General features: G+C 38.3%; 1 protein-coding gene across 3 annotated transcripts in view; it reads right to left on the reverse strand.

Annotated features, from left to right (window-relative positions):
* Positions 1–5970: 5970 nt before the first annotated feature.
* Positions 5971–15524, reverse strand: part of PALS2 (protein associated with LIN7 2, MAGUK p55 family member) — a 53676-nt gene continuing 44122 nt past the window's right edge. For all 3 annotated transcript variants that reach the window (XM_040063099.2, XM_040063108.2, XM_040063118.2), the window contains exons 7-12: positions 14704–14803; positions 14112–14180; positions 12943–13104; positions 10226–10428; positions 9717–9845; positions 5971–7434 (exon numbers count right to left, since the gene is read on the reverse strand). In XM_040063099.2, the coding sequence (XP_039919033.1) occupies positions 7258–7434; positions 9717–9845; positions 10226–10428; positions 12943–13104; positions 14112–14180; positions 14704–14803 (840 nt within the window). In that variant the 3' untranslated portion in view covers positions 5971–7257. The remainder of the gene's footprint in view (positions 7435–9716; positions 9846–10225; positions 10429–12942; positions 13105–14111; positions 14181–14703; positions 14804–15524) is intronic.

Below are 15524 nucleotides of genomic sequence, written 5' to 3' on the forward strand. Positions count from 1 at the left end.
TCTTTTCAGAGGCAGCTGAAGCCTGGCTCCTTTCACACCCTGACTTAACCTCCCTAAAATACTGCTACCCTTTGGCTTCCCAGGAGGAAGGTTGGAGAATCCATACCTTTGTAATGCAGGAGGAGGCCGGCAGCCTTCCAAGGAGTATGTGCCACCTGCTAACTCCAGAGGCCAGCAGGCTCTGCCTTGCTGCCAGCACCCAGCACTTGCCTCCTTCCAGCTGCTCAGTCCGAGTCCCCTGGGCTTTGTCCGTTCCAGTGTGGGCCCAGGACAAGGACTCTCCCTCTGTGCTGCAGTGCTCGGAAAATCAGGTGCCCAGATTGAGCAATGACAACGCGCCCAGGGTGGCTGGAGAGCCCCCAAGGTCTCCCCGTGCATGGAATGGGGATCTGGCACATTCATGAACATCGAGATAAACAAGACCAGCTGAAAAGCTGCTTTCACGTAGGTGGAGCACCAAGATCCCAAGATAAAAAGTGGATGCAAAGACTGGTTTGTGATACACACCACTGGTCATGTGGCTGAAATGCAGACTATGACCAAAAAAAAAAAAAAAAAAAACCCAGAAAAAAAAAAGCCAAATAATTTTTTCAATATTAAATCTTTATTATATACAAAAATATTTTGTTGGGAATTAACAGAATTTCATCATTTGTACATTAACATTTTTACGTTTGGCTGTGTTTATTGTGAAAATATTAGCTGTGAAAAAGACAAGGCGGGGGGGTCTTAGAAAACAAGTCACAATTTAAAAACATCCCACACAGTAGCTGACTTTATCAGTATGAAGTCACAATGCTAACAAGTCCCATATCCTAGGCCTGCTCTACAGTACTGTATTCAAACAGGTACTAAATAATTTCCAGGTTTACATTAAAAAATTCAGCTAATAGTTAAGATTTTTCTTGTAGGAAGTTTTCAGCTAAAGAAACTATTTTTTTACAGGAGAACAGTTTTGAAAGTTTTACAAATTCAAATCCAGGTTATTTTAATATACTGTAGAAATAAAACCACAAAACAGAAAACCCATGAAAGTTTCCAACTGGCAAAACCAGTTGGGAGAAGAAGCAGGGTAAAGAAACGTACGGTGACAGAGTTCTAATACACATTTTAAACCCAAACACAACCAAGATCCTACAGTTCTTAGCCTTGTGTGGGGTCGGAGAGCAGCAAAATTTGTTTTAAACCCCACAGAAGCAGTTTGCCTCCCTACACCACAGTGCACAAATGTTACACACGGGCAACAGGTAGGGGGTGGGGAAGGAATGCTCAACATGCATTTTCCTAGGGGGAAAAAAAAATACATTTCAACAGTTATCTCCATACATAATTGTGTACAAGACTTAAACCAACAAAAATCAGTCAAAACCTTTTTTTGCCTGTACAAAGCAGCACGTTCATTTTGCTCTATGGATTATGTGAGAAGTCAGGTAGCAGAAAGGTTGGGTTTTTGGAAGAGGCTGTACTGTATTTAGGTAAATGTTGGCTGCCTGTGGAGTAACCAACAGTTCGCTCAGCCATGGGAACAACCAGAATTGCACGGAAAAGCATTAGCATTGGAGCCAGTGACATGAAAAAGCTAAATGGGAGAAAGTGTTTCCCAGGACTACTTCAACTGTTACCTGACCATTGTCCTAGCAGCAAAAGGAACTCCATATCCAATGAGCATAAGAAACAGTTCCAAACACTAAGAAAAAAATTATTTTACTTAAAGTGTAATTTTTTTCTATAAAATATAAATACTGCTGAACTCCTGCTGAATAAATTCCATTTGCAGGTGAAACTGCCTAACAGCCTTCACCGAGCCAGGGTTTGTTTTTTAGCCTGTACCAGTAAATCCCAGCTGTAGTACCAGGAAATTAACTGAGAATTCAGCAGTTGACAACGTGACTGTGGAATAGTATCCCACTGTGGAGAATTCAGGTTAAGTTAGTAGACACTGTCTGAATTACTTGCAGCATTTACCCCAAAGTTTTATTTATATATATGGGTGTTTGTGTGTGTGGGCACAAGCACACTTTTAATATGATTAGAAGCCAAAGCTGCCTGTAAAAATAACCAAACCTGGTTATTTTACAAGTGTTTTCTATTTTTGTTTTTAGGATCTCTCTTGGGCCTAAAACCAGTAAGTTATACCAGTCCTAAATACTGATGGCAACTCCTAGTTCCTCTATAAGACACAGGTTGAGAATCCCAGACAATTTCCATCAGCAAGCCTGTTAAACATATGTGAAAACTAAGAAGTACAGGCTAAAAAAAGAAGAAAACCAGTGGGGGGGGAGGGGGGGGGGGAAGACGAGAAGGGCCAGGACTTCACTTCAGCACTGTCAGTCACAAGAGTCCCACAGAGAAAGTAAATTACAGTACCCTTAAGGATAGAAACCCTTTCAGTGGCCCAGGAGAGGTTGTTATTGCAGGGAGAGGAGGGTTCTGGGAGCTGAGGGGTATTTAAGGCAAGAGGCCCAGTAGACTACGAGTCTTTGATCCAGTACCCACCACACAGACGCCAATAAAATGATTTCACCACTTCTGCAAACGTAGCATCCTGAAGTTTGGCAATAACCATGTGGTACTTGAACTCTTTGGAATTTGGGTGAGGCAGGAAACCCTGCATGAAGCAAGCAGCCTGTACAGATGTGCATGACATGCGGCAGAGCTCCAGCTGTTGGTTGTCTGAGAGCTGCACCCACAGGCACAGTGGGCCACAGGGCAGCTGCTGCAGGAGGCACAGTCCATGCACTGGAACATGGCCTCATGGTTCAGTGTCAGCTGAGAAACAAGCTACAGGACACCTGGATGGGAAACCATGGCAGAGGTGAAAGGAGTTTGTGGTCACAATATTGGCTCATGCGTTAAGGACAGGTAAGAACCCAGTTCCTGACCTCTGGAGTGCTCTGCTTGATTGCTCTCCACTGGCCCTTGAGCACAGCAGAGGCCAACTGGGCTCATGGGGATATTTAGTCAGGGATTTTCTGTGTTTCAAAGAGAAAGAAGTTTCCTGTTTCTTAGCTGAATCACCCTCTTCAGAAAACAAAACCAAGCCCAGGTGACTTCCTGAGCACTGAGCTGCAGGCAATTTGTAAGCAAGTCACTTCAGGTATGATTTTAGAAGATGCACTGAGTAGAGAGGATGAGGGAAAAATGTCACAATTTGAACTCAGCCAAGATGTGACAGCTTACATAAACACTAATTCAAAAGCAATGAGCTGATCTGCCATCCTGCTCCACAAAGCCTTTGTACAACTAAGTAATCAGAGCTGCCCTGAGCCGAGAATACGGCACAAGTCAGGGATACTGCATTGGTTATGAACTCCATTTTCCTTGCCTACAAAGATCTGTGATTCTGCTCCATGTTTACCTTCGCTGTATATTTGCAGAACATTCTGAAAGACCTTTATAAATCTATGAAAGATGATGTATTCCATTATAATTATCCCGCTAAACGTGGACTTGTCACGTGATGCAGAACCTAAAGCAGACCTGCTGTAACACTTAGGGGCAGCAAGGTCATCACCTGGGTACACAATGCACCACAGTATTTACAGGACAGTTGAGACTGGTGCGTACTTAAGTGAATTTTTGGTGAATTCAGGGAAATAACTTACAGGTCTTGGCATCCTGACTGTACTTCTATGTATAACTTTTCATTCACAGGGCAACTACAGCGTTTCTTCTATAAGTCTCTATATGTACAGAATTTTACAGCACCTCATGCACTGTCCAAAACAGATAGAAATTACAGATAAATATAGATTTTTTTTTTTTTTAGATTGAAATATCTGTATATTTAGAAAAATATACATTAGTAAACACAATAAACCAGGTAGAGAAGTGTACCAGTTCTAAAGTCTCACATGCAGGTACATTTCTGGATTAAGTCGTGGTAGCTTAGTAATGTGATAACCAACATGAGCATTTTTTGTTTTACCATCCACATACATACATATACACAGACAACTATTTGATAATTTACTTTTCTAAACTACTTAAATATTTATCTTGTGATACGTACCACATATCTTAAACATTTAGCAGCATCTTCATCTCGCTCAGACACACCTACTGTAATCTTTAACAGTCAATGTAAAGTTTTCCTGTTAGGATCTGGAAAAATGAATGTTTAGTACAGAATGAGATAACATGAAATCCCTGTTATTTTATCTCCTCCAAAATATTCCAAACAGGTGTTCTATGAAATGTTTTTGCTTGTTCAAAATGAGCCTTTCATGGTGTCTTTCTCCCCTAACTGCACAATGTACAGGCCCTGGTCCCACAGCTGATGCAGCACACCCTGGCAGGCAGGCACTACCACTGCTGGGGATGTGACTGAAACAACACCAGCATTTCAAGAATCTCCAAGAACACTCTTTTTAAAGGATAGAAACTGTTATTCTCATTCCACTCATCCTACAGGTGGGGACAAACAAGCAGAGTATCTGATGAAAATGTGACTGTGCCAAACCCAAAACTATAGCAAAGAAACAAAGCAACCTCTCTCCCCCTCTCACCATTAAACACTCCAATGTGAACCCTCAAGATTTAACAAGTAGATACAGGGGCTGTGGTGTTTGCGTTTGGGTTGTTTTCCCCCAACAGACACAGACGCCCAAATCAGACCTGCAGATACTTTTACATGAACTTTGTGCCAACCCAAGCAAGTCACCTTCTCCTACTGCTTCAGAACTGCACTGCAGAATTGCTCACTGCCCTCTACACCACCAGCACCACCCAAAGCTCAGCCACGACGCTTCATTGCCTGATTTAAGAGCACGGTGTGAACCTGTAACAAACGTTGAAGCTTTAGCAAATACGTGGCTGTTCTGGAGTCTCTAGGGGGACTCTCTTGACAGTATTCTCCCTGGGATGGAAACATAATGAGCAGAGAGAGGCTCTCCTGACTGAACCTTGGTGGCTGTGTTTCATGTGTTTGGTTCAGTAAACTTATGGAAAAGGATGAAAATAAGTGATGTTTCTAATATGAAGTACTGTGGTATATGAACTGAAGAATTTTCTCATTCCATTCATTGGGGAAGAGTTAACTCAGCCCACTTTTGGCATCACAAGTAAGAGTATATTTGTAACTCATAATGAAAAGGCATCTTATCTGTCCAGACAGCACATCTTATTTACAGCATATGGAAGTCTCCCATGACACAGTACACAAACACAGTTCAGTCATGTTCAGCACAGAGTGCCAAAAGCAAACCCCTGAAATAGCCAAGCAACAGTCCTGCTATCATTTGCTGCTACACACAACACTCCATCCACTTCTCAAAGCGGCCTCTGAGCAACAGGATCACAGAACTTGTCTTTTGGGAAAGAAAACTACAAATCCCATGCTGGTGCCACATTTAAGAGCTCTGCCAAACTTAAACAAAACCAGAGAAAACACATCCTGGAAAGCGTAACAATAAGCAAAGCAATGGTACAAATTTTCCTTAGAGAATTTCATATTCCCTCTGAAAGACTGAAATCTCAGTACCAAAAGCCACAAAGATCTCCTGTGCTATACACAAGTTTAACTAACATTTTCCACACACACTGGGATTTCAAGTCTCCTCTGCCCCTCTTCCCCCACAATAACCAACTTCACAGGCTGTGTAAAAACCATCTGTTGTATATGGGTGTTTTGAGTTTTTTTTTAAACTCAGTTTTCCTCTACTGCATCCACTCCATTTTTACTTTTCCTTGTGCACATAGAAGTCTTTTGAGAGCCCCAGGAAGCAATGCTGTTTTACAGTGCCTAAGCCTGTCCTCCTCCAGAAATAGTTCTGAGGAAGATGCCTTTTGATAGCATTCCGGGTCACACTTTGGTGTTGAAAAATAATCCAGAAGCCAGGTGCCTGTCACCAGATGGAAGAGGAATTAAACAGATGACTTCAGTTTAGACACCTAACCTGGTATGAGATGGTGAATGTGACTATATACAACAGCTGACAGTGTTACATAAAACATGGTCACAAAAAGAGCTCATCTGAGCAACAAGCTGTATTTTCCTTCTGTTCTCATTAAGCAGAAATTTACATCAGCTTAAGTTTTGATCAATGAATCTGAACCTAATACAAATTATATCAATGAGCCTACTGAGGGGAGAATTGTCACTAAAAAGGAAATACATTGTAAACAAAAAAAATTATAAACAACCTTGCTTTTTAGTAGTAAACTTCCAATTCACGAGCTATCTAATGAAAAATACAATTAAAAACAATGTAAGAAAAAGCACAGAAATGCCATTACACAACACTCATAAAATACAGCAGTTGATCACACACAAATATTTAAAAGATAACTTAGAACCCAGCTAGACATCACAGGAAATGAAGCCACAGATCACTATACAAATACAGAACAATGTCCTAAGAAAAGAAAATGCTTTTTTTTTTTTCCTTTTTGTTTTAAGCAACATGTTTTCACAAGTGTGAATCAATAGTCCTAAACGTTAAGTGTCACCGACAAGGCTCCACGTTATCAGGTTCTCTCTCAAGCTACTTCACCATTATTCAAATTGCACTGAATTACCTTGCATATGACTTTCTAATGTCAGTACTTCAACTGTAATGGGCTAACAGGTTGGCTCCCAAGAAAGCCTAATAAGCAGCTTGCAAGGTATTGCTCTATGTTATTTTAGGAGACAGATATAAGGGAACCTACACAAAAGTTATCTAAACCAAGAGATAGCAAGAACTTGTGAAACATTAGGAATGCACCAACATTAAGCTTGAAAGCAGCTGGAGCAATGGACCTCTGTTTTTGTTACTGCTTTTAATATTTAAAATTATGCTCCCATGAAATTATTATTTTTTAAAGAAAAAAAAAAAAACACCCAAAGAAATCAGTGTTCTTTCCTAATAAGAGCTATAGACTTTTGATCAGTTAAACACTGACATTAACAAATTTTACAAAAATTGTTTCAAGTATCCTTTTTTTAATCACAGTGAAAATGTAAGACCAAGATGTAAATGTTGAAGTGAATGAAAGTTTCTCAGATGAAAAAGGCAAAGGTACTAAATCAAAACATAGAAAAATGCTTAAACGCATTTCCTTCATGTGATATGAATAGAAAGGTTATCTGTAAAAAGTTAGAAAAATTAAAATAAATTACATATTTAAGTACACTTTCTCTTCAACATTTTTATAAAAATTCAGAACAGTGTACTTTTGAATATACACAGAGTAAAAATGCACAGGTGCTGTAGGTTATCATCAGTATCTACACGTCGCATTTGCTGCTGTTGACTTTATTTGTTACTTAAGCTCTCAATAGACCCAGCTGATGGGGACCCACTGCGGCTCCAGCCTCAGTCTCTCGATGGCCGTCTGCAGCTTCTCAAAGGCTTTGTCCAGGTTGTCATTTACAATGGTCAGGTCAAAGTAGTGGTTGTAGGCTCGCTGGATCCGGGCGCTCTCATCCACTGTTTTTTTCAGATCAGTGTCCTGTGGAAGAGATTTTTAAGGATTAGTGAATCTAAATCTTACTAAAGATTTAAAGATAAGACTTGGCAAATCCTTAGAGATGCAGGAGATCCCTTCAGTACATGCTACAACTGACTATTTAAAGATAGATACTAAATATATTTTAAAAAAAAGGAAAGTTTTCATTTATAGTATATTCACACAGAAATTTAGCTAAAATACATTGAAAAGGCTAAAAAAGTTCTGAGCTGTGTCAATAACGTTAAATATGGCAAGCAGATGTTTGCCAATCTTGCAATTTTGAGGAGAATCAATAGAAGCACGTGAACTTGGGCTGGTGTGCACAATGAGCAATTAATCGCTTTGTATGGGCAACTGATGATCCAACCAGAATAAAATTAATGCTTTAAGAATGACTGAGTCAATTAGTTTTGTAAATTTATTTGTGCCCCTTTTATTTCCACAGAAGGCACAAAACCCCCAAGATTTTAAATTAGTAGGAAATGAAAAACAATTTCTAGCAGAATCAGGCTCTAGAATACCTTATGGCTCTTAGAGACAACATTTCAGCCTAGCTCACCTGACACCAGTCCCTCGTTTGTAAACTAGTGGTTGCATTACTGTAGTCATGACGTGAGCTGTAAAATATGCAGGAAATTTGTATTCCTACATTATGAAGCCTTTATAAAGTGCCTCTGAGCACGTTTTTGTGTTCTGCCAGTCCTACATTCTTTAAAAATTCCTCTCCATTTTTGCACAACAGCAATTTTTTTTGTAAGCAGTCATGATATTTGTCCCCCTTTACGGTATTTATTTCAGTGTTTTCAAGTCCTGATACAGCTGTCAACATAAAAGCCAAAATGGAAAACTAAGTTTGTCAATAGCCTTTCCTTCACAGTCAGTGAAGGAGTCAAGTAAATGTATGACCACAAGAGCCAGACTTTTTGTAATGGAATGGGTTAGGATGCTAGAAATAATACAGCCAGGTCCACTAACAAGCAAACCATAATACTTTAAAACACATTTGTTTTTCATTTGTTCAGGAAGCACAAGAACATGAAGCAGCAAATCACACTCTATGTACATGTGCAGGGATGGGATGCAGAATCCATAAAGTCACATAAATGCGTATTTGAAATTTAATGATGCTCTTTATCATTTGTAAGATGTCCGTTAGGAAATCAAATATTAGGAAGTGCAGGAAATTATTTTTATACTTGTCTGGACAGTTTTAACCTTGCCTTCTTGTATATGCACCATAAAATTCAGGGTTCATTTGGGGCAGGAAAGAGGAATGATTGAGCATCCACAGAGATACTAGAATGCAAAATAACCAGTACACATGACTAAAAATCATATACTTATTTAGTGGAAATACTAACCCACCCCCTCATTTAATAGCTTTGAATGCCCTGTCAGCATTTATTCAAGATATTCCTATGAAGCTGCAGTGGTATCATTATGAGCCATCAGCAAAACACAGCTTTTCTCCATTGGGGACATTGAACTGCTCAATCTGGCATTTTTTTTCTTTGCTCCTGCAGCTGGGAAAGTTCATGCCCACACAGAATACTTATACTTTGCTGCATCAGAGGAAATGTCTTATTTCCCTCTGCTACACATAGTGTCTCAGAAAAGGAAGGAAGATCTAATGAACAAAACATGCCACTTCACTTTATATGACAAATCCAAGGAACTTCAGGGGAAGCTGTTCAACACTTCTTATTCTGGCAGCTCTCAGCCATTCTCAGTGCAGCACATGCACTGAAAACAAGGACTACCTGCATTCTTGGGGTTTTTTTTGTGTGTGTGTTTTATTTTGGGGTTTTTTTGTTGGTTAGTAGGGGTTTTGCTTTTTCCTTTTTTGACACAAGCTGCAATATCTTTCCCAAGCATCACAGATTCCATTTTTAAAGCATGCATGTATTAAGACAAACAGGAACAAAAATTTGGGTGGGGAGGGAAATGGGAAAGTCAAGCAAAGATATCTGCGTAAAAGAACAATTGCCACCATGAAATATCTACCATTTGCTGCAAAGAATCAAAGGTGACAGTTCCCAAAGTACACATTACAAGTAATTTTTGTAATCAACACTTCTCTGTAAGAGGTCTATTTTTAAGAAAGAAGCAATCTTCCTTATACTATTTGATTAACTTCTACTAGGTAATCAGCAAAAGTCTTGCCTAGCTTTTCTTAGAGACATTCATTTCAGAACAAATCCCATCTAAAATGAAAGGTAAAGAATTTTTAAGAAATCTAAGAACCATTTGTTCAAAGCAAACTAAATAAGAAATTATCTTACAGTAAGAAGTTTGGTTGTAATTCCAGCATCTACCACAGCCTTGTGCATAGCTCGCAAAGTCTCCAACTCTGGAGCAGCAATAAACACCACATAGGGCATGAATTCTGAAGTCCTCAGTATTTTTAGGGCCTAGAAGCAAAGAAAAAAAATATATACATCAAAGTTTAAGAATGACTCATCAGTTACAATGGGCAGCAACACATAAGTGAAGATTCTTATTTCTATTTTAGAAACTCCAGCACTGCCTTTTGAAATGCTCAGCATCGTTCTTTCCTTGGCTTAAAAGATTATTTACTACTCTGCAAGACTCCTCTTTCATGCAGAATTTAAGCTGGGTTTTTTCCATCCTTCTAACCCATTCCCACGAAGTGTCACAGACACAGGAATCCAGTTGATAATTGTAACCTTGAAACCAGATAGGAAGTCTTCAAATTGGAAGGCATCTCTCTTCACCTCTTCAACATTATAATCCCACACTTGTTATAATAATAACATTATAAATCATATACCTGTGGATTTACGTCCAAGATGCAGGTCCTTCCTGTCTGAACAACTTCAAGGATGGAATCAATTTTGGTGCCATAAAGATTTCCTTCATACTCTCCATGCTCTAAGTATCTGCCAGCTTTAATATCCATCTCCATTTCGGCTCGTGACACAAATCTGTACGCTTGCCCATCTTTTTCATCATCCCTAGGCTTTCGTGAAGTAACTAAACAAAAAGATAAAACATAAATTGAATTGAATTTATTTTCTATTTGGAATATAAATATGAGACTGGACTGCCTATTACAGAGAAAATAATAATGTTATACAATTGTGATTGCTCCATGTACAGGTTTATTCATTATTCTAGATAAATTTTAAAACTGAGCACAGCCCCTCCTGTTCATTTTATTTATATTTCTTCCTATATGTTACCTACCTACCCATTTGCTAATTTCCTTTGTCTTGCTCCTTCACACCATATACAACACTCATTCATGTCATATTTTAATTATTCACTTAATAAATATTTATTTAAGTGACTTGGAAATCATATGAAATCCAACTCTCAAAAGCCAAATGCACTTCTGAAAATAACTGAATACAAGAAGATCTGCCATCCCCCAAAACCTTTGCTCTCTGTATTTGCCCTGTTGTTCGGGGCAGAATTACCTGAGCTAGCTATAAAGAAAGTTAGCTTAAATATCAGAAGCAGCCCAGCCACCATAGCAGGATCTTAGTGGAGGCCAGCTAATGCTGCTTTCCAGGACAATTCCCTTTTAAAGCAAGGCAAATTCCCTGTAGAAAGATTAAAGCCAGTATTTGAGTAAATCATTTTCAACTGTCTTGGGTATTGGCTACACTGTGCAGTACAGACATTACTTAAGCAAAAAAAGTAAAAATAAAATTTTTAAAAAGTAAAATAAAATATAACATCAGATTATTATTGACTTTGCTGTCCTATCACTACATTAACTACCCGCTACTTATATTTAATTAAATTTGACCTCTAGAAAGTATTAAAGACAGCAGTCAATGCATTCCTTTAGTAATACTATCATCACTTGGTGCAACTTGTTGAGACAAGTGCAAAGCAATCTTTCCCTTCCAGTAATTCCTATCCACTTCAATCTTACAGAAAACACAAGTGGCCAGAAGAAATAATCATCTGAAGCTGTTAAGAATAAATATATTACTAGAACATCTAGTTTTAGTTAAGATTCTATGGAAAGATTAAAACTATAGAGCTTAATACAGTACATTAAAATGAATCATATATCAGTTTGCAATTAATTTCAGAGAGTAAGCTATAACTTTTTACACCTAAGAGATGATTTAACAGTTCAGTTATCCACACTGAAGAAAAACCACACCACCACGTGCTGGATTAGAACTTAACACCAAGAACATGCTTCTCCCCATAGCACAATGGATCAATTTCACTCATTTCCCACCTCCCAAAATACATCCCACACAAATTTGTTTATGAATAACCTGGAGAATTTTCTTCTAATCAAAGACCAACTAAGTTTACTGATTATCCCACTTAAAATCTAAAGTAGAGGTTCTATATACAATAAACTGCACATTGCAAGTGCAAGATTAGACTATCAGATTGGGAAAAGTTTACTTTTATGCCTTTGAAGAATGTTCAACAACTGTGTTGCATTACTTACATATATTCAAGCATCTATATAGCATTTTAGAGAAATGAGTAATTCTGAAGGCTTTTTTTGAAATAGAGTAAGAATTCTAGAAGCAATAAAAAACCTCTTACTATTTCACCAATATAAAATAAAGAAATTCCCAGGAGAAGATTTCTTTAAAAAAAGGTAACACTGTGAAGTCAACTTTGTTATCAGGTCCCACAAACCAATTCTAAGTGCCCTGGCCTATTTTGATGCTAGAGATTCAGCAAATGAGGGAGACTGGTTCTCTCATCTTGCACAATTCATCTTTCAGACCTGTCCCTCCTCCTATTATTATCAGATCTATTTCTTGCCCACTGGAAACAGAAGGGAACAGACTGGTTTTGAAATTCTGAAAAGCACATGGCAGGAGAATAACAATGTAGCTAGAATGGGCTTCTCTGGTCAGCAGTCAAACAGGAGCGAGGAGGTAAAAAAACAAGGGTGCAAAGTATCTGAAAGAAAGGCAAGAGAACATGCTTCAAGTAAAAAGATTTTTTTTTTTTTTTCTGCTGTCTATAGGGGAAAAAATGAAATATCATGTGCTTAAGGCTATATAGATTAAAATATTGACTAGCAATACAAATCTTGAGGATCACAATCACTTACTTCAGTTTTATTGGAAGTTTGCTGCTTTTCCCCACATTTCATATACTAAAGCAAAAATTTATAATGCCTAGTGCAAAGGTGGAAAACTAAAAGGCAGACCTGAGAAACTCCATTGGCTGTTCATTACAGAAGGCTAGTGGGAACCTATGGAATCCCCTCACTAATGGACAGTGACTGACACTGAGGAAATGCAGACTGAAATACTGCTCAGACAAAAACTGGTTTTCTGCAGCGTCAGTAACATTTAAGTGCTAGTTACAAATATTTTCATGGTCAAATGTTTAGTTCAGTTGTCTGAAAACAGGAAGAGCCTTTTGTTTTCCCACTCTATACATTTTTTATGCTCTGACAAAATCACTCCTACACTGAATCACTAGGATAAACATCAGGTACTTTCTAATTAATCAAAGTGTGATATTACGATAGGAATGCTGACAACTTACATGGCACTGTAGTTCCAAATCTAGTAGGATTCAATACAATAAACCTGTTCTTCAAACTCCTTCGCCCCACGCCTTGGGCCCCAATCAAGACCAGGGTTTTCCTCTGAAAAGGAGGCATTTTGGCTACTTCCTCATATATCTGGATTTCATGACGATCAAATTCTACATTGAGAAATGTACAAAAAACTTTAATACACACTCAGGGCTGTAAGAAAAAAAAATGAAATAGTCCTGCTGTTTATCAACAGACCCCATGTGAATATAAACAGTACTCAGAGGGCAGTAAGTCTGATACAAGACTTCATGCTTTATATTGGTTTGGGAATAGAATAGTTATTCCTTCATGGACAGCATGAGGTCAGCTTCTCACTTTCACTTCCAAGGAGAGAGTCTGTGTTTGATCAGAAGGGGAAAACTGTGACTAACAGTTAAGTGAACTTCCACAGAATCATGGGATGGTTGAGGTTGGAAGGTACTTCTGGAAGGTATCTGGTCCACCCCAATGCCCAGGACCACATCCAGACACTTGCTGAGTATCTCCAAGGACATCCCCACAACCTCTCTGGACAACCTGCGCCAGTGCTTAGTCACCCTCACAGTGGATAAGGTGTTTTCTGACGTTTCTGTGTTGCTTGTTGGCTCTTGCCCTGTCAGTGGGCTACTCTGCAAAGAGTCCACACAGCTCAATCCTCTTTGCACCCTCCCTTCAGGTATTTGTACACATTGATGAGACCTGCCCTCAGCCTCCTCTTCTCCAGACTGAACATTCCCAGCTGTCTCAACTTTTTCTCATGGCTGAGATGCTCCAGTCCCTTCAATATGTTGCATGTCCACATCTCTCTTGCACTGGGGAGTGCCCAGTACACTTTAGGGGTGGCCTCACCAATGCTGAACACAAGGAAAAATGATAACTCCTCAGCCCACTGGCAACAAACATTTCACTTTTTTTTCTTAACACCCAGTTTTTCCTCTGATTTCTGCCCACTAAATGATGTACTCAGCACAACCATGTCTGCACTGGTCACTATTGCTTTTAAAGCATAAAAACTATCTGATCTGGCAAACTTATAATCAAATATTTTACTGTATATCTTTAGCTTTGGATACACTACACTCTGCAAGTTTTGAAGCCTAAAGAACTTTGACTTTCATGTAATATTAAAAGATACCTGCATTTCTTGTTGTGAGATACATCATCTTTTTCTTTTTTTTGCTGCTTATTGTTCCACAGAAAGGCCCTAAAAATAAAAAAAAAATAGATGAAGTCACATTTTCTGTTAATTTCCAAAGCTTATTTACACGAATATATGAAATTTTAGATTAATAAATTTATAAGGACTATTCTAGAATTGTATATATCCTAGAGCAAGAAATTACACTTATTTACAAACCCATCAAATGGTACAGGAAGAACCGAATATGGAGAATTTTTTTTTCTAGAAAAGAAAGCAGCTGAAAAATTAATTTAGTTTAGTTTATTAACTTTCAGTGCATACCATACAAAAAAAATCTTAAAAAGTGCACACTGCCTGTCCCACCTCATTCAGCTTTTCCTCACCAGGTGGCAAAACTGATTCACATCTCTTTGAACACTGAACAGAGACTTCACCCTTTGTCCTTCAGCCAAAACCAAAATATAAAATTCAGCATTTCACAATAATCTGTGTAATCTCACACAGAAGCTTTTCTATTATTTATGAAGGAAAAGCAAAACAAATGGAGTCAGAGCAAAATCTGCTCCTGAAGTTCACTAAGTCTCACCTGAGTTGTCCCAGTCCCTCCTAACAAAAGCCTTTCTCTTCTCTTCCAGGAACTGGCTAGGAATTAGACCTGCACTTCCTCCTTCTTTGACATGACTAGCCTGGGGGAAAAACAAACAAACAAATGGTTGTATTTGACTTGGGAAAAGCAGTTTCTCAGTGACAAGTGTTGATACATTTACTACTGAGACTCAGAAATTCAAAGTCAGATGCAAATATTAAAATTCTACTTTACAGGAACAGTGTCTTGCTATTGAGTATTAAAATTCAGAAAACTTAAGTAAAATAGATGCAAGTTTCATTACTACTTCCCATTACATTAGTAAGCTCCTGCAGCCATAAAACTTTGGCATAAATTCCCAAGTGGAATTCTCTGGCTCCAGACATTTAAGTCTCAGGTAACAAAACTAAAGATTTTCTAGCACACATTACACTTAGTTTGTATTCCTGAGCTGCTCCAGACAGGTTCCAGTGCAGTTTATTAACTGTCATTTCCCAGTGAATGCCAGAAACACATCCCTAATCATGCCTTCAAGCTTTTTGCACTAAGCAACTACAGATTTAAAATCTTAGTAACTTAAGTATTCCCAGTAATGAATTGGCTAAATTTCTCTATAAAATAATTTCAAGGCAGGCTCAATTCGCACGAAGCTTAACACACACAAACATAGTTATGAAGTGTTTAATTCTCTATAAATCTTTTGCTTGCAATAAACCCTTCTTTTGCTAAAAGGAGATGTTTGCTTTTCAACTTGTATGCTTTTATCTATGACTAACTGATTTTTTACAGTATGAAGTTTTCATTAACAGTCTAGCATTTCT

The sequence above is a fragment of the Hirundo rustica genome, chromosome 1, assembly GCF_015227805.2.
Source record: "Hirundo rustica isolate bHirRus1 chromosome 1, bHirRus1.pri.v3, whole genome shotgun sequence".
Lineage (NCBI taxonomy): Eukaryota > Metazoa > Chordata > Aves > Passeriformes > Hirundinidae > Hirundo > Hirundo rustica.